Source organism: Aptenodytes forsteri, unplaced genomic scaffold, assembly GCF_000699145.1.
Source record: "Aptenodytes forsteri isolate BGI_AS27 unplaced genomic scaffold, ASM69914v1 Scaffold550, whole genome shotgun sequence".
In the NCBI taxonomy this organism is placed as follows: domain Eukaryota; kingdom Metazoa; phylum Chordata; class Aves; order Sphenisciformes; family Spheniscidae; genus Aptenodytes; species Aptenodytes forsteri.
Window position 1 is genome coordinate 317,154 of NW_008795689.1, and position 19,813 is coordinate 336,966.

At 48.2% G+C, this 19,813-nt stretch overlaps 1 protein-coding gene across 1 annotated transcript in view; it reads left to right on the plus strand.

Moving 5' to 3' along the window:
• Positions 1 to 19,813, plus strand: part of TTC28 (tetratricopeptide repeat domain 28) — a 198,292-nt gene that overhangs the window by 141,178 nt on the left and 37,301 nt on the right. The window contains exons 7-12 of the mRNA XM_009282825.2: positions 3,836 to 4,343; positions 13,956 to 15,297; positions 15,681 to 16,204; positions 17,840 to 17,949; positions 18,277 to 18,406; positions 18,839 to 19,057. Coding sequence (XP_009281100.1) covers positions 3,836 to 4,343; positions 13,956 to 15,297; positions 15,681 to 16,204; positions 17,840 to 17,949; positions 18,277 to 18,406; positions 18,839 to 19,057 — 2,833 coding nt within the window. The remainder of the gene's footprint in view (positions 1 to 3,835; positions 4,344 to 13,955; positions 15,298 to 15,680; positions 16,205 to 17,839; positions 17,950 to 18,276; positions 18,407 to 18,838; positions 19,058 to 19,813) is intronic.

Below are 19,813 nucleotides of genomic sequence, written 5' to 3' on the forward strand. Positions count from 1 at the left end.
GCATGTCTGTCTAGCCTGCCTCCAGCTGGACACCCCGCGTCTCTGGTGCTACCAGCATGAACTAGTGTTGGCTTCTTCATCCCAACAGGGGTGACTTGTCCTTTCATGAGTGCCTGTGCTTCTGCAGAGGCTGTAAAGGCTGTAAATCATTTATTTCTGGAGGGTTTAGCTGGTTTTCACACCACCTGTGGTGCTTGCTATTGGAGAAGCACCTCCCAAGCCCAAGAAACCATTTGACCATGTGGTAGTGTGTTCAGTAGCTTTGTCCCCAGCCTGTCACTAGGGTCTATGTCACTGAAGAGTAGCTGCTAGCTGCTCCCCTCTCTAGTCTGCGGTAATTACAGCAGCAAAGCAACTTATTTCTAGTTCATTACAGCATGTATCGGCAGCATGAAATCCAGTGCTGCTCTCGCCATCTGTGGGACTGAGCCCAAGGCTTTCCCATCCTGCTGTCACGTGGAGTGGCACCGTGGCCTTGCAGGGATGCTACAGGGCTTCCAAATGGTGGCTGCTGCTCTGCCACTGCTGTTCTTGCATTGTCCCTTGCATTGAATGAAGTTCATCTGCAGCACTAAGTGAAAAAATTTAAGACATTTTGAATTCTGTCAGTTCTTCCGTTATAATTAAGCTGCCTGAAAGGATGCCTCAGGGAGAACAGATGCAGCTTGGCTATTTAGAGCTGGCCAGGGGAGAGCTTCCTTATAACTTCTCTATCTTATGACCTATAAATTGTGTTTAATAGCTAATCTGTCACCTCAGGTTCTTGTATCAGAAAAGATAATTTCCCTATTAATTTGAATCAACACAGCGTGTTTACAGTTCCTCAGTGTGGAAATATTACTCTGTTAATGCTGCTGATCACAAAAATAATTTAACACCTGTGCTCTCTGCCTCTTGCTCTGGCCCATAGATCTTCCTGACTTAGCATTACTCTTCCAATCGTGATGCAATTTTAGTAAAAATAATCTTTAGGAAGGTTTCTCCTGCCACTGTTTTTGAAAGTCATGAAAGGCTCATTTCTTCAGGGATGCAATTTCAATAGCAAAATGTGTTTCCAGTTGAGAGGTGCTGAGCCAGCTCTCCTGTAGAAGAGATTTTCTGATCTTTCTTTTTATATCTGATCTCTAGATAGTGTGGCCAGGAAGAGGTTAATCATTTGCCTTGGAGAAAGGAATTAAAATCCTGCATCTGTGGGGCATAGCCAGTCTGCAGGTGGGAGCCAAGCAGGAACATACCAGTTTATCAAGGCGAGGCGAGTGTCCAGAGGGAATGCCCAGGGTGAGGGAAAGCTCTCTAACTCATCGCTCCTGGGAGCAGATGTATGACTTCGCAGGGAAAACATGGCAGGACTTCCTGGTCTGATGCTGGGTGTGTTGGAGAGGTTCATCATGGCCACTTTGGGCACTGATGGGGAGCCACCACCATCCCTTAGCTACCCCAGCTGCTTAATTTAAGTAAGTGTTTTCCTTCCAACCTTGATGTCAGTGTGCGTTTCTATGCACTTGTAGTGTGGAAGAGGCAGCTGCTTAGAACAGTTAAAAGAAGTGGGCTTGAATCTACAAAGTCTTCGGTGAGTTTAACCCTGGAGGTCCTCTTGCTGTCTGAACCTTGCTGCAGAGTTGTGGTCTGAGTCACGTCTCATGCGTGCAGAGCAAGAAGCTCACTTTTTACAGCTTGTCTTGCATTCCCCGGGGGTTAGGCTGGTGTATTTATCAGTAGTATCGCACTGAAGCCTTTCTCCAGCTCCGTGGTGTTCAAATTGGAGATAGCTGGTTGGCATGACCTGTGAGGTGCTTTCAGTTGCACCCCTTGCACTTACCATATGGAATCCCGTTTCATCGGAGAGCTTCTGGTGTTGCGCCTAGGGATATTACACCCGGAAAGGTAAAGTGTGCTTGCTCCTCAAACAAACAGCACCAGTATCAGCTGCATTGGAGGGCCATCCAAGTCATAGCAAGAGGGGAGTAGCAAAATAAAATAGAAGTATGCCACACAGGTCGCTCCAGTGGCTGAGCTCAGAAGGCAAGAACAGAGGGAGCGTGCCTTTCTTCCCGATACTGGAACAGCTGAAGGGGCCTCACCTGCTTGCAGCCTGGTGTTGTGGTCGAGCTGTTCTTCCCCCCCGTCACACACTCAGTGTGTGATCTTGTCTGTTAGGAAATAGGAAATTTGAACAAGTGATGGGGGAGCTCAGAATCCGCTGCATGAACAGGAACACTAGCCTAAGGATGCACTGGGAGCGCACAGCCAAGGATCAGAAAAGGGTGAGGCTGCCTTTTGTTGGTAGCACGGGGTTATGCCGTTTCAAATAGCAAGGACAAGTGTTCTGAGACGCTGTGTCACCATCTTGGGCGGAAGGGTGGACTGGATCGTTCCTGAGCTGGGGTGCTAGGGAGGGGTGAGACCAATCTCTGTGCAGTCATTCACCCTGACTGCTCCTTTCTGGAGGTTTGGAAAAGATGGCTGTTGTGGAATTGGGTCGCAGCAGCAGCTGGGTAGCAAAGGAAATGCACATGCAGGGACCATGGAGGACTCAGGGTCAGGGCTTTGGAGTGAACAGCCATGCTGAGGCAGCAGATAGGCGTTAGGCAGAAGGAACACATCCCTGCTCTTGGCTCCTTGCCCTGCTGTCCGGCTGTGTGTGCTCTGGCTCTGCCAGGTGGAAGGAAGGCTTGCGTCCTGGTAGATGCAGTGGGCAAAAGAATCTGGTTCTCAGATAATTTGTCTTGTTAAATACAGCTGTTTCTCGGTGGTAAGAACTTGGGTTTTCAAATAGCTATATTTATTTAAGATGTCCCCAGGGGACAGAGGCTCCAGCTGCTGAAATACTGTTGTCTTTGCTGCAGTCCCAAGGTTGTTTGGGGCTCAATAACAAATGATGTTGTGCTAGAAGGACCCTGATGCTGCGTAGTAAGAACTGCGCTGTTCAGAGTGTGGTGTGACTGGCCAAGCAGAAGTATGTGAGGATGTTGGTGACTGCACACTAGCCTACTGGTATTGCAAGATAAGCAGCAGAGGCATCTCCCTTCTCCCAGCTGAGTGCTGGCTGCAAGTGTGTAAGTCTTCCAGCAGCAGGTATTCAACGGCTGTTTAGCCTGGAAAGAAGAGACTGCAGAGTCCTTGTGGTGGCTCAGCCTGCAGCATGGACACATTCTGCTGCTGGTCTCTGACAGTGCTTTGGCATCAGCCTGCAGGGTCTCAGGAGTCTGTTGCTTTGACATGAGCTTACTGGGTAGAGGGTGGAACAGGGCAAGCATTTGTTTGCAATGGTCTCTGCAGGTGACTATCATTATTTGTCTGCTTTCTTAAGAGCTGCCATACACAGGATTGTTTGCTGTGTTAGCAGGACTTGGTGTAGATGTTAAAGTAGTCATAAGAGGTGACCTGAGGTGTGGCTGCCTACAGGGGAAGCACTGCTCTGTGAGACAGCTCAGGCTGGTCCTGGAGTGCAGTTTTCTGCAGCGATCACTTTCTCTGTTTCCCCAGTGGTCTCTGCATCTTTGCAGTGCTGTCCTTCTCCTCTACCAGTTACACAGACACCCTGTACAGTTCAGAGAAAGAGGTAATCCTAGCCCTGTTCTCCTGAGTCAACTCCATTCTTGCTGCCTCTGCCTGAGCTGCCCTAAGGGGTGTAGAAAAACTGCAGAGAGCAGGTTTTCTAGCTGTCACATTCGAGGGGTGTAGAAAAACTACAGAGAAAAACCAGAGAGCAGGTTTTCTAGCTGTCACATTCTTTCTCCAGAATGGCCTTTTGTGGCTTTGATTTCTAGGACTGGGGCCATCTGACTTGTTTCCATGAATACTTGTACTTACTTCTTCTCTCTTATCCCTGCAGGCAGCATCCTCAGCACTGAGCAGTCTGGGCCATGTGTACACAGCCATTGGAGACTACCCAAACGCACTGGCTAGCCACAAGCAGTGTGTCCTCCTTGCAAAGCAGTCCAAAGATGAGCTCTCAGAGGCGCGGGAGCTGGGCAACATGGGAGCAGTGTACATTGCAATGGGGGATTTTGAAAATGCGGTGCAGTGCCATGAACAACATCTTAAGATCGCCAAGGAGCTGGGGAACAAGCGGGAGGAAGCTCGAGCCTACAGCAACCTAGGCAGTGCTTACCACTACCGGAGAAATTTCGACAAAGCCATGTCCTACCACAACTATGTGTTGGAGTTGGCCCAGGAGCTGGCTGAGAAGGCCATTGAGATGCGCGCTTACGCTGGCTTGGGCCATGCAGCTAGATGTATGCAGGACCTGGAGAGGGCTAAGCAGTACCATGAAGAACAGTTGCACATCGCTGAGAGCCTGCAGGACCGAGCTGCTGAAGGCAGAGCCTCCTCCAATCTAGGTAAGACCCTGACATGGAGCAGAATTTGTCAGGGAATGTGTGACTTTGGCAGCAAGCTGCTGCCAGAATGCAGGAGGTTTGCTGTGTGCTATCTTCTTAGTTACCCCAGTTTCATCAGACTGTCTTCATAAATTAAACAGGCACTTGGCAGATTGTGTGCTGATGTAATGTATCCCATGTTCAATTATTAACCTGCTCAGAAAGGCACCAGAAAGCACAAGCTCATGGCAGAAGGGAAATTGAAAGGTAAAGTGCATTTGAAGAGCTATTCAGGTGTCAGAAATAAACGTAAGTCTTGCACTAAGGCAAGAAGTGACATGGTTTATTATCTGGCCATTTCTTTGGGAGCTTGTCAGCTGGTTATGTCAATATATTGCTGCCTTGTAAGTTAGGAGACACATGGGTCAAATCCTAACTAAGTTTGTTTTCAGAATGTACACATTAAAATAATAGAGTGTAGAGTCTCATGTTCTTCTAAGGAGACACATTGGCGTCCTGCTGGCAGGCTGGGAAGGACTGAATTACATCAAAGTGAAGTCCATTCCTGCTGCTTCTTCACAGCGCCAGATGTGGAAGCGACCAAAGATGCGTTTCCATCTCTGCCATGGGATGTGGTGTTTGCGCTGCTGATGTTCCAGCTGTCGTTAAGGATGTGTTCTCAGCTGGCTGGGAGTGGCAGAACAGGGCTGTTGCTGGTATAACAAAATATGTGTTTGCTGGCAGCCCCTGAATCTCAGCTCTTGCAGGCTGCCCCACGCTGTAAATTAGCTTCTGTTTCTGCTTGGCAGTTGGCACTTGGTTCATTTGTAGATGCTAATTGTACTCTGATGTTATCAACAGCAGGTAATTGAAAAGGGCTTGATGAATTACTTAATTTCTCTTAATAGCTGAGTCTTCAGGAGCTGAATGAAGAAGATAAGGTGAACTGGAGAAAACAAAACAGTCCTAGCTTTCTAATTAGTGTTGCGAATCTCCTCCTTTACACAAATTAGGGCAAATATGTGAGGCAAAATAGGTTTGTGAGGCAAAAGTGCCTGTGGCGTGCTTAGCATTAGAGAGCAGTGAGCATGGATAACATTTCTGTTAGTGTGACAGAGCACCCAATGGGCAAGAAGGCTGGCAGGATGAAGCTTTGCATCTGGCTTCCTCTAACATTTATGTAAGGGCTTTTGCAGAGAACAACAGCAGATGCACCTAGCAAAGCACAAACTACATCCCCGTCTCTGCTGCCAGTGCGGGGCTGGTCTTGGGGAGATGCAGAGAGGTGAGGGATCCACTGGTCTGTGACAGAGACAGAGGGGCCCATGTGGAGGAATGGACCTTGGATTGTCCAGGCAGGGAGCAGGAGGAGGTGTAAACTCTGGGTCCTTGGTGGGGGGAGATGGAGACGTTGTCCTTGGCTATGCTTGGAGAATGCACTGGCTCCCCAGCTCGTGGTCAGGACTGAGGGAAAGTTCCTCTTGCTGTGAAGCCTAACTTAGCGTGTTTTGTTTCCAGTGGAAGCTGACCAGAGGGTGTGCAGGCTGTTCTGCTGGCGTAGTTACTGGGAGATGGCAAGGCTGTGTTCAGCTGTGAACACCTATAAAATGGGGGTGGACGTGCTCTGAGCAGCACTGGCAAACCTTCAGAGATCAGAAGCACTTTCATTCACCTCCCCTCTGAAGCACTTGCTGCTTTCTGGAGAATTGCCCCAATTCTTTCTGAGCAAATCCGGGAAACTACAGAAATCCAGTCTGGGGAAATGGAAGCTGTCACTTGATTTTGTTTTTCTTCCCTGCATCAGTGTGGTGATGAGCCATCTTGGGTTTTCCGTATTGTCTCCTCCTGTTTTTGTGAGCCCTTTGCCATTGGGCAGACCACAGCTCTTTTGCTAGAAGAAAGAGCTTTAATTTAAAGTTCTGTAGCATTTCTTCTAACTGCCTGTATGTTCAATGTAGTCTGTCTCTTGGCTACCCAGCATCATAAAAAAACCCCAACAAAATGGTACAGAAATGTTGAGACGAGATGGGCTTAGCAATTCGCTGCAAGTGCTGATACTCACTGTAGTTGCTTTGTCTCATCCCAGAATGAAACAAGCGCTGCTGCAAAAGTGTTCCTCAACCTTTCACAGTACTCACTTGTGGTTTAAATCTCTCACCGTTTTGCTGGCTCAAAATCAGTCAAGTTGGGACTAGAAAATTCATCTTACTATCATTATTAATCTTGCAGCAGCTTTGGATTTAATGATGCTTTCAGCATGTAATTCCAGAAATTTTTGTTTAAAAAAAAGGAAAGTTTTGGTGCAGCAGAGAATGTTTTTCTTGTGTTGGATTTAAGCCTAAATACAACTTTCAGTTGGTATGCTGACTCAGTCACTCTACACTTTGTATTAGAATAGTTTTCCTAGCTTCTGAGTGCAGGATCTCACGTTTCAGCTGTTATTTGGCTATATTTTTATGTCTTCTCTGTAAGAGTTAAGTTATACTGGAGAAAGAGAACATGCAGTTCTTGTTGAGAAAGTGTATTACTGTTGTTTAAAATGCATCCAGTACCAATTAAAAAGTCAAGTCTTAATTGTCTCTTTCATCTAATCCACATGCAAAACAAAACCTCATCAAAATAACCATGCTGACAGGCAAAAAAATGTATCTAAATGTGTGTTTCCAAGCCAGAATGTTAGAGTTGGCCTCTTTGCTGAAGCAACAGAAATTTTCTGTTTGCATTTCACTGATTTAGATGGAAAGCTCTCTTAAGTGTACTATCTAATGCTGAGCAAGGCAGACACAGAATATAACATAGCCCAGCTGCTGTAGTGCTCTGCAGGGAGATATAATGCGCTCTGTGACTCGGTAAGCAGAAGGTAATGGACTGAGGGTAAGTCACAAGTTATCAAGCCCTTCACAACAAGGAGATGTGGAGTTTAACCAGAAGTCTCAGATTGTCAACCTTTGTAAAGCAGATGGTGTTTCCAAATGCCAAGGCTCCATGTAGAGAGCTGGCTTTTCAGCCTCTGCAGCTCTTAAGGGTTCCCACTGCGATGGAGAGAGGACACCAGATTATTAATAAAACACAGTATAAAGTCTCTCCCTTGGTGCTTAGCATCTCTTTGCAGTTACAAGAGAACTTCTATGCCTGTCTTCATGTGCTTGGTGTGTTGTCCAAAGGTGCCAGATATTTTCTTTTGGAGCGTTTTTGCAATTAGGGTCAAAAAATGGTGGCTACATTTGGCCATCTCTTTCCCGATTGCTGAAGGACTAGCTAACTCAGCCAAGACCCCTTTCCCTCATCTCTGACTGCTCACAGGCACGCTCATCCAGCCAGCTGCATTGCAGCAGAGTCATGCGTCAGACAGTGGATGCTGTTAGGCTCTCCTGTCCGCACTGAGGAGGGGACCGGGACGTGGTTCTCCCACCACATGGGTGAAGTTCAGAACCACTTCTGCTCCGTCTCAACTTTCAGCATGTTCGTATTTCATTCTGAAAGAGCAGGTTCAGTCAAGAGCGATGTTACTTCAGTCTAAGCTGGAGGCCGTGGTGCAGCTGTGACCCCATCACGACACACAGGTTTGTTCTGCGCTGGCTAATGCTAGTGGGAGACTGGAGGCCCCTTTGACTTCTGCTCCAACTGCCTGCCGGGCTCCAGCACAGGAGCTGCAAAGACTGTTCCAAAGTTAGCCTGACGCTTTCTCACCTTACCAATTTGTTGCCTGAATTGGAAAAATCAGTGATTTGCATAGGCAGAATGTAACTCTTATGATTATTTTGCTGCTACCTTATACAGGTTTCTACCCAGTTCTAACTGTATTCATCATTAAGGAAAGAAAGCTTGTGAATTAATGTAATTTGTGCCATTTTTGGTGCTTTACACTATGTAAGGCAGTAAAGGCTATTTCTGACTGTCTCCCCTCGTGTCTGCTGGGTTCTTGTCTTGGGTCTGTTCTGCTGTATCCTTCATGTGCTATTCCAGAACGTAGTCCAGCTGCCTGAGCAGAAGGCTATCTTTTACTTTGAAGACAATGATTATAGTTGTAAGAATGAGTCAGAATGCTGATGTTTTGAAGTGACAGTGGGTTTCTGGATCCTTCTTCCTTAAGTAGCCACAACAGATGGGTGACAGCTCGAGCAGACTAATGCAGTAGCAGGCTCCATGGGTGAGGAGAGCACAGCTTTGTTCTCTGTTATGCTACTTGGTTTTGTCCTGGGTATCTCCTGATAAACATTTGCTCACTGTTTTTCTCCTTTCTTGGCAGTAAAGAGGCTGACTAAAACATTTAGAACTGTGAAGGCTTCATCTCCCACCCATCTACGAACCTCATTTTTGTCTGTTGAGGAATGCACAAAGAGAGAATATATTTGGTAGGTGATGATTTTGGAGTGTGAGTCAGAACCTTTCCTTCCTGGGCCGTCCTTTGTAATTACCCCTGGCAAATAATGGACACGTACCAGGAGGTGCTGCGTGGGGTCTCTTACCAGGTTCCTCTTTTCCCAAGAGCAACCTTAATTTCTTAGATGAAATTCTGGGAATTTGCTTGAGCGGGGCTTGTGACAGAGAGCAGCCTTTTTGGTGGATAATAGTATCCAGGGTGAAACTCCATCCATAGCCTCTCCAGAGAGTGGCAGCACTGGCTGTTTCAGTAACCTGTTGCCCTAACTTCTAGTATGAATTTTACTTCTCTGGCTGCCGTTTGCCTTTCGAAGCCATGCTCTGTGTCTGACTTGCCATCTTCCTCTCCCACTTTCCTTCTCCTTGATGCGGGACGGGAGAGATTGGTGTCCTGGGGCAGGAATTCCTATTATCTCCAGCCCCAGATACTCCTTTTCTTATCTATCCTCAAGTATAGTATGAAGTGGCAGTGGGAGAGAGCCTGGGTTGGGTCAGCATCCCTGACACTCTTCCTCTATTGTGAGTTCCTCCATGTTGAGAGAGAGAGGTAATTATAGTGAGCATGGGACTTCTCACTAGCATCCTTGTCTTTCATCCACTGCTCCTGTGGACACAGCTCCTGAGTTGTCAATGGCATTTTAATGGAGACCACTGTGCACTGACTTTTCTTATTCCTCACAGTGAAGTGGAGTCTCTTCAGGGTGCTTAAGCTTTGGGGCTGAGCTGTGGCATCCTGTCTGCTCACTAGGGCCTCCTAAATGACCTTGGGGTACCAAAGATTTTTCCTTCTCTGTCAAGTCAGCTGAGTATTTGCCGAAATAATCTCCAGTGCTGCCAGAGATGTTGATCCAAGGAGGGTAAGAGGGCTGAGATGGAAAAATAAGGAGAGGAACTTTGTGACAGGAATAGGATTTGCATCTTAAGGCTGGTGATCCGTGGGTGGCCAGAGGAACCTCAGCCTGATCGAGCGTCTTGTACTCTGCACACTGCAGTGGTCTGGCCTGAGGACTGTAATGGCTAATAGATACACTCGTACAAGAGCTACTTAGAAGGATTTTTAGGGCACAAGAGAAATTATAAGCTAAAGTATGGATTTCAAACCAAGCTCCTGACATTATCTCCTAATATATTTTTTTAATGTACTAGGTGCTAAAAGCAGGAACTTACATTCCACGCTGCTTCAACACCTCCAGCAGGCAGGCAGCTTCACAGATATTTTTCTCAGCCCAAATACTCCCATCTCAGTGCCATGTGGACAACAGAAGCACCAAATCACAGGCCAGACCTGCTGGGGTGTCATCTTAGTTTCTAAGATATCAACTTGGAAACTGATCTACATTTGGGGAGATGGATATTAAATAAAGTAATTATTGCATGTTCCAGATAAGCAGAACCCCTTGCAACCCAAAATGAGCCTTTCTCTTTCCTAAGAGGCATCTGCTCTGTTTCTTGCAGTTGTTTTGTTGCCAAAGATTGCAGCTAAGGAGCTTGCATCGTGCAGGACATGGGAAAGAATGTGAAACAGCTCATGCTTGGCATGGCTCGCAGATAAAACATACACAAAACTAGTAGCCAGGTGTAGAGTCAGCATCCCCTCAGAGCAAGCCACATGTTTGCAGTCCAGGGCCAAGGTTGTCTCTGGCTTTGACAAGAATTTTGTTTAAGTGTATAGCTGAGGATAGACTGAGGATGGGAAAACACAGTTGCCGTTTGATGGGAGGGAGACAGAGCAGGATGCTTGGAAATCCCCACAAGGGCAGGGATGGCAGCTTGTACAGAAAGGATGATGGGAACCCACTGAGTAGCAACAACACAGCAAGGGAGTGAACTAGGTGATTGCTCTTGTTTCCAGCGCTAGGGCAGCAACGCTCAGTAGATATTAGCAGCCAGTCTGTGGAGCCCGTGCATCTCTGGCAGACTGTGTCCCTGTAATGTCTGTAAGATCGGGGTGGGTGGGTGTTTCCAGCCATGCGGTGGGAAAGATCTGCATGCTATTCTGAGTTCCTCCAGGTGTCCGACCTTCCAGCCAGTCCTCCTTCTGCCTGTCCTGTTACTCTGTATTTCAGCCTGTTGGCATCTACAAACCTCAGCAAGTTGTGGCTGGTAGCTCCTGGCAGTGTCCTGGTGACATTTTTCCTACTCTGTTCCTTGAGAAGTAAAGCTATGTTTTATGTCTCAGCATGACGCACTTGGGATTAATGAAGCATAAGGAAATGATCTGTGAATGTGCTTTTATAGAGAGTCTTGCTGATGAGTTCATTCCTGTCCTGCAGCAGCCACTTCTGCCTGGGATATTATTGGTGATGTAATGACTTGGTGGCGTAAGCGTTTTTGGGAGGGTGGCCTAAGAGCAAATGGTCTGTGTGCTGTGCAGCACCATGGCAGCGCAAGCTGCAACTCATGGAGGCCATGTGTTTTTGAGGCAGTGTGTGCCCCAACAATAAGGGATATTCACGTTCCCGCTGTAATTCCTTAGCCCATGGATGGTTGTTGCTGGCCTCAGATACTCTCCCAGAAAAGTTATCAGGGGAATCTATGATTAAACTAAGAGAAGTGGAAGATGCCTCCTGAGGCGTTGAATCCAGTCTCCTGTTATTGCACATGCCATGTAATGCTAATACCATGATTCATAAACTAACCACATGCCATTTTAACAGTAATGTTTTGTTTGCTTCACTATCCTACTGTGTAGGGCTGTTCTGGAGCCTTGGCACTCTGATGGTGAAAATAATTTCTAGGGTTGATGCCCCTCTGTGGTTACACCAGCATTGGTCTGTAAATTGATTAACTCTTCTGTGTCCAACGGGAATCGCATTTGTCTGTCTTTACTGGAAATACACCAATTCACTGGATAGCTCCTTCTCTCGTTTCCAGATGGTGACTCCCTGCCCTTATAGTCTAAGTGCATGTCTTTGCATAGTTTACTGCTGATTTTCATCACCCCATTCTTGTTGCCCAGGTACACAAGGTTGTCCAATCCTTCCTCCATAACAGTCCCATCCTTCCATGTGTCAGCAGTGCTTCTTAACTGCATTTCATCAGTATGTCTCGAGTAGCACTCGCTTCCTTTGTGCCAAAGTCACCACTAAAAATCTTTAATAAGGTTTGTCCTCTTTTCTGCTTTCTGACTCTTGAGAGGTATCTTAGCAAAGAACAAGTTATCTAGGCAGTCAGCTGAACTCAGATTTTCTTTTAACCTGTTCTCTGTCCTCTCTCTGCCTTTTACGGTCACTTCAAGCTGAGTGCTTTCCCACACCTGATTCCTCGGAGGAGGTGGAGAGTGGTGCTGGTGGAGAGCAACAGCATGTCTTGTCTCCTTGAGGAGTCTGTCCGTTTAGCAGTAAGAGATTAGGAAGAGCTTGCTCGTCCCCTTATTCTGGAAACCCTGGGTTTTCAGAGGTGGTTTTCAATGAGCCGTGTGTTTAGCTTTCTCACAGGTGAGGCCTGCTGTATTACATCTTGCTGAGCAGGGCCTGGCTGCCCGTGCTGGAGCTGAGGCACCTGGAGGTGCTGGCTGGGAGGGACACAGCATTTGGGAGACAGGGCTGGGAGCGCGGGCTCCTTGGGGTAGTGCTGGTTGTGCCTGCTTCCAGCTCAGACACCTCTTGCTGTTTCCAGGAGAGAGGTTTATCCAATTCCATCTTTTTTAGTTTCTGGAGCAATGGGATGCTTTTACAGTGACTGTCTGCTGCAATTTCTAAGTTACTTAGCTTTGTATCCAATCCAATTCCACCCCTCGTAATTTGTGTTTTTTCTGCAGAAATCGGTGGTCTTTCCTGTGAGCGTTCTGCTGTGTGCGGCCGTGTGGCTGTCCACTGAGCCCCAGCACTGGCCATGTCTCCAGATAAGAGATGGAGGGCCAAAATAGTCACGTGGGATCACTTAGCATAGTTCATCCCATCCTTCCTGCCACCACCTTCCCTCGTCATACCGGAGGGAATGCATCAGCTAGAGATGCAATAGCTAACGCTGATCAATTAGAGCCGCAGGCTCATTGGAGCTTGGGAAGGATTTGGCCAGGAGCTGGACTAAGATACCAGGGATCCAGTCCCTCCTGCCATGAGCTGTAGCTTTGATCACGATTGCAGTGTGGGGGGAAAGAAATGAACTGTCATCAGCAGCCAAGCGTTTGCTATTTTGGTCCTGTTTTGTTCTGCCCATGTTTTCTCAATTGCCTTCTCCTGAAGCCTCACGTTAGTAGGAAAGTGAGTAGAATTTTTGAATGACTTGCTTTGATAGAAATACAGGTAATCCAGCCAGAATGCTTCATGCTGACATAATGGAACTTGGGTTTTCAATCCTACATGAGTTTAAAAAAATGAATCTGCAAGGTCCAAATTGCCTCGAGAAAGCAAGTTTCGGCCGTCATGTTCCAGGCTCACTTGGAAAGCCTCTGTCTTCAAATTTCTCTTTAAAAGTACAAACCAAGAGGAGGCTGATGCACAGGGCCCGATCACAGCATGCTGCATTTGCTGGTGACTGGGGAAGGCAGCTGCCTCCTGACCCTCCACATCTCTTTTCCCTCAACACGTTGGTTGTGATATGGAGATGGAAGTTGGAAGGTGTTTTCTTTTAGGGGCAGGGAAAGACCTGAAGTTGTCTTCAGGTATCAAGTAACTGTGACAAATCTGCAGGATCAGGTAACTGTGTTTACAGGGCCTCCTTCAGTGGCTCCTGGATCTCCAGGCCTGTTCACGAGTGTAGAGCCACATGTATTATTAGCACAGAGTTTAACTGAAGCGTAAGTTTTAACGTTAGCAGATTCAAGAGCTCCTGTTCCCATGTCTCGTAACAAGTACAAGATGATTTGACTGAAATTGAAAAGCAAATGCAAATGCTTTCTCGCTCAGTGTGTTGAGTATGAGCTCAGGAGTCACCAGGTATCACTGATGGAAAAAAAAGAAGTAGCATAATTAAAAAAGAAAATGGGCATTTTATAAGGCCAAACTGTCCAGTTGTTGTGGTGAATGTGTGCTTCATGTGTAATATAAAACCTTCTCTGGGATTTGCCTGTTAGGAGTGAGAAAGCAGTCCACCTGAGAAGGGCTGTGCCACGTCAGCTGTGCCGGGGACGCATCAGGGTGCTGTGGGGAAGGGATGTGGGGTTGCCTGGTGTAGGGAGCCCGCGGAAAGGGCCAGGCCATGAGCTGCCGAGGGCTGGGCTGCAGGACAGTCCTGGCATGGCAAGGTGTTGCAGTAGGGTTAGCACAGAGGAATGTTTTTGTTGAGCCCGTTTCTGTTATTTTTCAGGAATCATTCACCAGATGAAAGGCGACTATGACACTGCGCTGCGGCTGCATAAGACACATCTGTCCATAGCTCAGGAGCTAAGCGATTACGCAGCCCAGGGCCGGGCCTATGGCAACATGGGCAACGCTTACAACGCTCTTGGCATGTATGACCAGGCTGTCAAGTACCATCGGCAGGAGCTGCAGATTTCTATGGAAGTAAATGACCGTGCCTCTCAGGCATCTACACACGGGAACTTAGCAGTTGCCTATCAAGCGCTGGGTGCCCATGACCGTGCTCTGCAGCACTACCAAAATCATCTCAACATTGCCCGGGAGCTGCGAGACATCCAGAGTGAAGCACGGGCCCTCAGCAATTTGGGCAATTTCCACTGTTCACGAGGAGAGTATGTGCAGGCAGCCCCTTATTACGAGCAGTACCTGCGCTTGTCCCCAGAGCTGCAGGACATGGAAGGGGAGGGGAAAGTTTGCCATAACCTTGGCTATGCCCATTACTGCCTTGGGAACTACGAGGAAGCTGTTAAGTACTACGAACAGGATCTTGCCTTAGCAAAGGACCTTCATGACAAGTTGAGCCAAGCCAAAGCGTATTGCAACCTGGGCCTGGCCTTCAAAGCCTTGATGGACTTCAGCAAAGCAGAAGAGTGTCAAAAGTACCTGTTGTCCCTGGCCCAGTCTCTGAACAATTCCCAGGCCAAATTCCGAGCTCTGGGGAACTTAGGGGATATTTTTGTCTGTAAAAAAGACGTAAATGGTGCAATAAAATTTTATGAGCAGCAATTGAGCTTAGCCCATCATGTTAAAGACAGGAGACTGGAAGCCAGTGCCTATGCAGCCTTGGGCTCTGCATACAGAATGATACAGAAGTGTGACAAGGCTTTAGGTTACCACACGCAGGAGCTGGAGGTGTACCAGGAGCTGGGAGATATGCCAGGCGAATGCAGAGCACATGGTCACCTTGCTGCAGTGTATATGTCACTTGGGAAGTACACCATGGCCTTCAAGTGTTACGAAGAACAGCTGGAGCTTGGACAGAAGCTGAAGGACCCCAGCATAGAAGCCCAAGTCTATGGTAACATGGGCATTACCAAGATGAACATGAATGTCATGGAGGAAGCTATTGGCTACTTTGAACAGCAGCTGGCCATGCTGCAGCAGCTCAGTGGAAATGAATCTGTGTTAGATCGTGGCCGAGCATATGGGAACCTGGGAGATTGTTATGAGGCTCTGGGAGATTTTGAGGAAGCTATAAAGTACTATGAACAATACCTGTCTGTGGCTCAGAGCTTGAACCGTATGCAAGATCAGGCAAAGGCCTACCGGGGCTTGGGCAATGGGCACAGGTAAGGAGCACTGCATATGTATTCTAATGACAGAGAGTGAAGTACAAGTACAAATGGATGCATTGTGTTACTGATGGGGTGTGTTTGTGTGGCCATTGTACACATGCACGGGGATGTGGCGTAGGAGCAAGTAACAGAGTCCTCTGGGTACTGAGGGCTGTGCTACCGGCTCAAATAATGAAGCTGATGTTGCTCTGCCCAGAGAGGAAAAGTTTATAGGGTGGCAGAAGAAGGAGGTTGATTCAAAGGTGCCAGGGATGTCTCCTGGGAGGAGCGTTTGTCTCTGCCTGAAAGGTTTGAGCTGGCCTCTAGAGGAAATGACAAAACATCTTCTTTCAAGAAAATACTGGCAAAATAAATGCTGTTGTTTTCTTCCCTTGTAGGGCTATGGGAAGTTTGCAGCAGGCTCTGGTGTGCTTTGAGAAGAGGCTTGTGGTGGCACATGAGCTGGGGGAGGCATTTAACAAAGCCCAGGCCTATGGGGAGCTGGGGAGCCTGCACAGCCAGTTGGGGAACTATGAACAAGCCATTTCTTGCCTGGAGCGCCAGCTGAACATTGCTCGAGAGATGAAGGACCGAGCTCTGGAGAGCGATGCTGCCTGTGGCCTTGGTGGGGTCTACCAGCAGATGGGAGAGTACGACACAGCCCTGCAGTATCACCAGCTAGACCTGCAGATTGCGGAGGAGACCAACAACCCCACTTGCCAAGGACGGGCCTACGGGAACCTGGGCCTGACCTACGAGTCCTTGGGCACCTATGAGAGGGCAGTAGTTTATCAGGAGCAGCACCTCAGCATTGCGGCACAAATGAACGACCTTGTAGCCAAAACTGTGTCTTACAGCAGTCTGGGGAGGACTCATCATGCCTTGCAGAACTACTCTCAGGCTGTGATGTACCTGCAGGAAGGTAAGAGGCTGAATTATGCAACACAGCATATAGTGGTAGGTGTGGGGGGATAGGTGGGAGGCCTGAATACATGGAGAGAAGTGAGGTCCTGTGAGCGTGACACTAAGAGGATGTGTTTGACAGTGGCCTTTGATGCAAAAGCTCTTGCAGACATCCATAGCTACTGTTGAGCATCCGTGTGAGTAGCTGTCCAAGCAGGGTGTTATGGTCAGCGCGCCATGTCAGTCGGAGCCTTCCTGGCGTCCTCCAGACAAAGCACTGCAAAATGGTCTGTGCCTTCCTGGGGGAGTCTCAGCTAGCTCTGAGCTTGAATCCACACTGCACCTGTCAGAGTCTCTTTATAAAGCTCATTTGTGCCTAGGCCTAGAAGGTGTAAACCTTCTCTATAACTAGCATTGCATACCAGGAACTGGCTCTGGGAGAACCACGTCAGGTCATGATGCATCTCTCTGATCCTGAGAGCAGGTCTCAAACTGATGTGTGCCTTGCTGATAGCCACCTGGCTTTTGCTTCTGTATTCAAGGGGGATTGAGACCAGGTGGGTGAGTGTCCTCTAAGCTGTAAGTGAAAACAAGTTGCGTTTGATAGGGAGGTGAGAGAGGTTCAGCCCTCAGTGTCCAGAAGCCATCTGCTGCTGCTGAGTGCTGGGGCCAGTGCTGGCTTGTGAGTTGTTCTGCTGCAAGGGATTCCAGCATGCAAGCAGCATCTGTTCAAGGTGATGGCTCTCTGATGGAGGAGATGAGCAGCATAGCTGGAGTATATGGAGTTGGAAGCCGAAAGATTAATTACATCAGTTAGTCTGGTTTTCCTGAAACTGACCTTGGCAGGATTCCAGTATGCTGAGGGAATTCAATTAAGTTGGAGAGGGAGAAATTAAATACAGCTCCTTCTCCTGGTGTGACTCAGAATTCCTGAAAAGCCTGCAAATGCTAGCTGCTGCTGAGCTGCATAGTCGTGGCCGGGGCCCCTGCTCTCCAGTCTGTGGGAAACCTGAGGTGCCTAAGAAGAGGCATCCCTGTTGTCAGCAGGGCTCACGGAGGCGAGAGGTTTGGAGTGTGGTGGAAGGGAGGACGACACAGAAGGTTCTGCTGGAAGTAAAACGAGCTCCAGGTCATTCATGCCAGGACCCTGCCCTCTGCTCTGCATCAGTACATAAACCATGTGGAGCCTGCCAGAAGGCTGGGGAGAGCTGGTGAGAAACGAGCCAGTAATGTGGCAAGAGGTGTCTTTTCTGGCAGTGTTTGACAGCTCAGCGTGATTTTGTTTGTCTGTGTGGCTTTTAAGGTTTAAAAGTCAAACTTCCTGATAGGGGCTTACTGAGTGTGTCTCAGGGGACTGCACCTTAACCTCACTTAGGGAGGTCTTGGTCCATGGAAATGTCTGTCTTGCTGAGGCACCTCTCACGCTGGTGCCGATTCAAGTGTCGGCACCAGCTGCCCGGCACTGGCACTGCCCTGCTCGGCGTCCCACTGCTTGGCAGCTCCGTGGCTGTCTCTGTCTGCCACAGGAGCCCTGGAGGCCCCGGGCCCACCTGAGCCAACAGCCTGCCAGGCTGCTGAGGCAGAAGAAGTATTCCACCCGGCTGCTGAAGCCCCGTCTCTCCTTTGGCCCTCTCTCACTCTGACTCCTTTTCAGGACTGAGGCTGGCAGAGCAGCTGGGACGCAGAGAAGATGAAGCCAAAATCCGCCACGGCCTCGGCCTCTCCCTCTGGGCGAGTGGGAACCTGGAGGAGTCTCAGCACCAGGTATACCGTGGTCTGCCCCATGCTGGCAGGCTTGTGTCCTCTGAGCCTGTTAGGTCATTCCTGTCCTCAGAGGAGGAAATGTGTCTGGTGCATCCTGGGGAGAGTGTGTAATGCACTGAGCCGACTCGGGCCCGCGTGCCTTCGTGCTCCATCCTAAGTCACCTCCCCTCTGCCAGGGATGTCGCCATCCTGAGGGGCTGTCTGAGGCAGACCTCCCCTGCCTGAGGGTATGTTGGCCCTGGATCTTCCTGCTCTCCCAGCCAGTGCTTTGTGCTGTGTCTGTAAGGACTTCTGTAAGGAAGTCACCGTGGCTATTTTCCCTCCCAGCTGTACCGGGCCTCGGCACTGTTTGAAACCATCCGACATGAGGTGCAGCTGAGCACAGATTACAAGCTGTCACTCTTCGACCTGCAGACATCCTCCTATCAGGCCCTGCAGCGAGTACTTGTCAGTCTTGGTAAGAGATGTCATCATATGCTGAGTCTGAACTCCAAGCTCATGCCAAGTTTACTCATCTGAAGTTGCAGGGAGGCAATTCATGATACATCCTTCACTCCTCATCTGTCTGATGCAGCACAGTGTTTCTTTGCCAGGACAGAAATAAGGGTCTCTTGCTTTGGGTTTCAGGCACCTTTGGATCATCTTTCTTGCTTCTTCCATTCATTTGCCTTTCTGTGGCTTGTTTTCCCATACGTCGTGTTATTGCCTGCAGCCAAGATGGTCTATGGGACTGTATTTCAGCACAGAGACTACTCTTTCCAGAAATAAGTGCTGTGACCCTGCTTCCCCAGGTTTTAGTTCGGGTTGAGGTAGCATCTGTCCCTGTTCCCGCACATTGCACTGCAGACCACGTTGGTGTCAGGTCTGAGAGATGGCTTTGTCTTTTCAGGTCACCATGATGAAGCTTTGGCAGTAGCAGAGAGAGGACGAACAAGGGCATTCGCTGACCTGCTCGTGGAACGCCAGACTGGGCAGCAGGACTCTGACCCCTATTCTCCAGTGACCATTGACCAGGTCCTGGAGACAGTGAATGGCCAGAGGGGACTTGTTCTCTACTACTCACTGGCTGCAGGTTATCTGTACAGCTGGCTGCTGGCTCCTGGGGCAGGTGAGGTCCTTTTTGGAGATGAGAGCCTGTGAACAAGCCTTACAAAGGGAGAGTATTACCATTTGTAGCTAGGAATGAATCTGGGACCAGAATGAACATACGAGGGAATCCTTTCCATCTAGTACCATAGAGCTGAATAGACTAAAAAGTGTGGCATAGCCACAGCAATAATGACATAGAAGTGCTTATTCAGGGCTTTGATGTTCACCTGGAGGTGGAAATGTTTCACGTGTTTAATATTTCCATTTTTCAACCTCCAATCTATATGTATTTCCCACAGGGCAGAGCAGAGCAGTAATGAGATTCCAAGTATGTTGGCTCTGTGAGAATCTTCTATGCATAAGAATCCCTACTTTAATTACATTTCTGTGCTTTATCCTTCCAAAAGCTTTTGACATTTATTCGCTGAAGTGGATTGCAGAAAACAGAAGGGCGTCCCCACTTCCTGATATGCCATTGAACTGCCTGATCCTCTGAATTCTCCTCATATGAATGTGGAAACACTTATCACAAAGGAGCAAGGAGGATTAATTTGAAGAGGATTGCTTTTTGCAGACAGCTGTTGTTCATTATCTAATAAAGCAATGACTGTAAATTTTCATGAGTTTTTTCTGGATATAATTTAATAATTGCAGCCCTTCACCATGACAAAGCTAAAGAGATAAAAAGCACTATTTAGATTGCAGCAGAAATGCTTCAGGAAGGGAAGCAAACATTCACACATGCCTGACTTCAGATGGGATGACAGTGATTGGA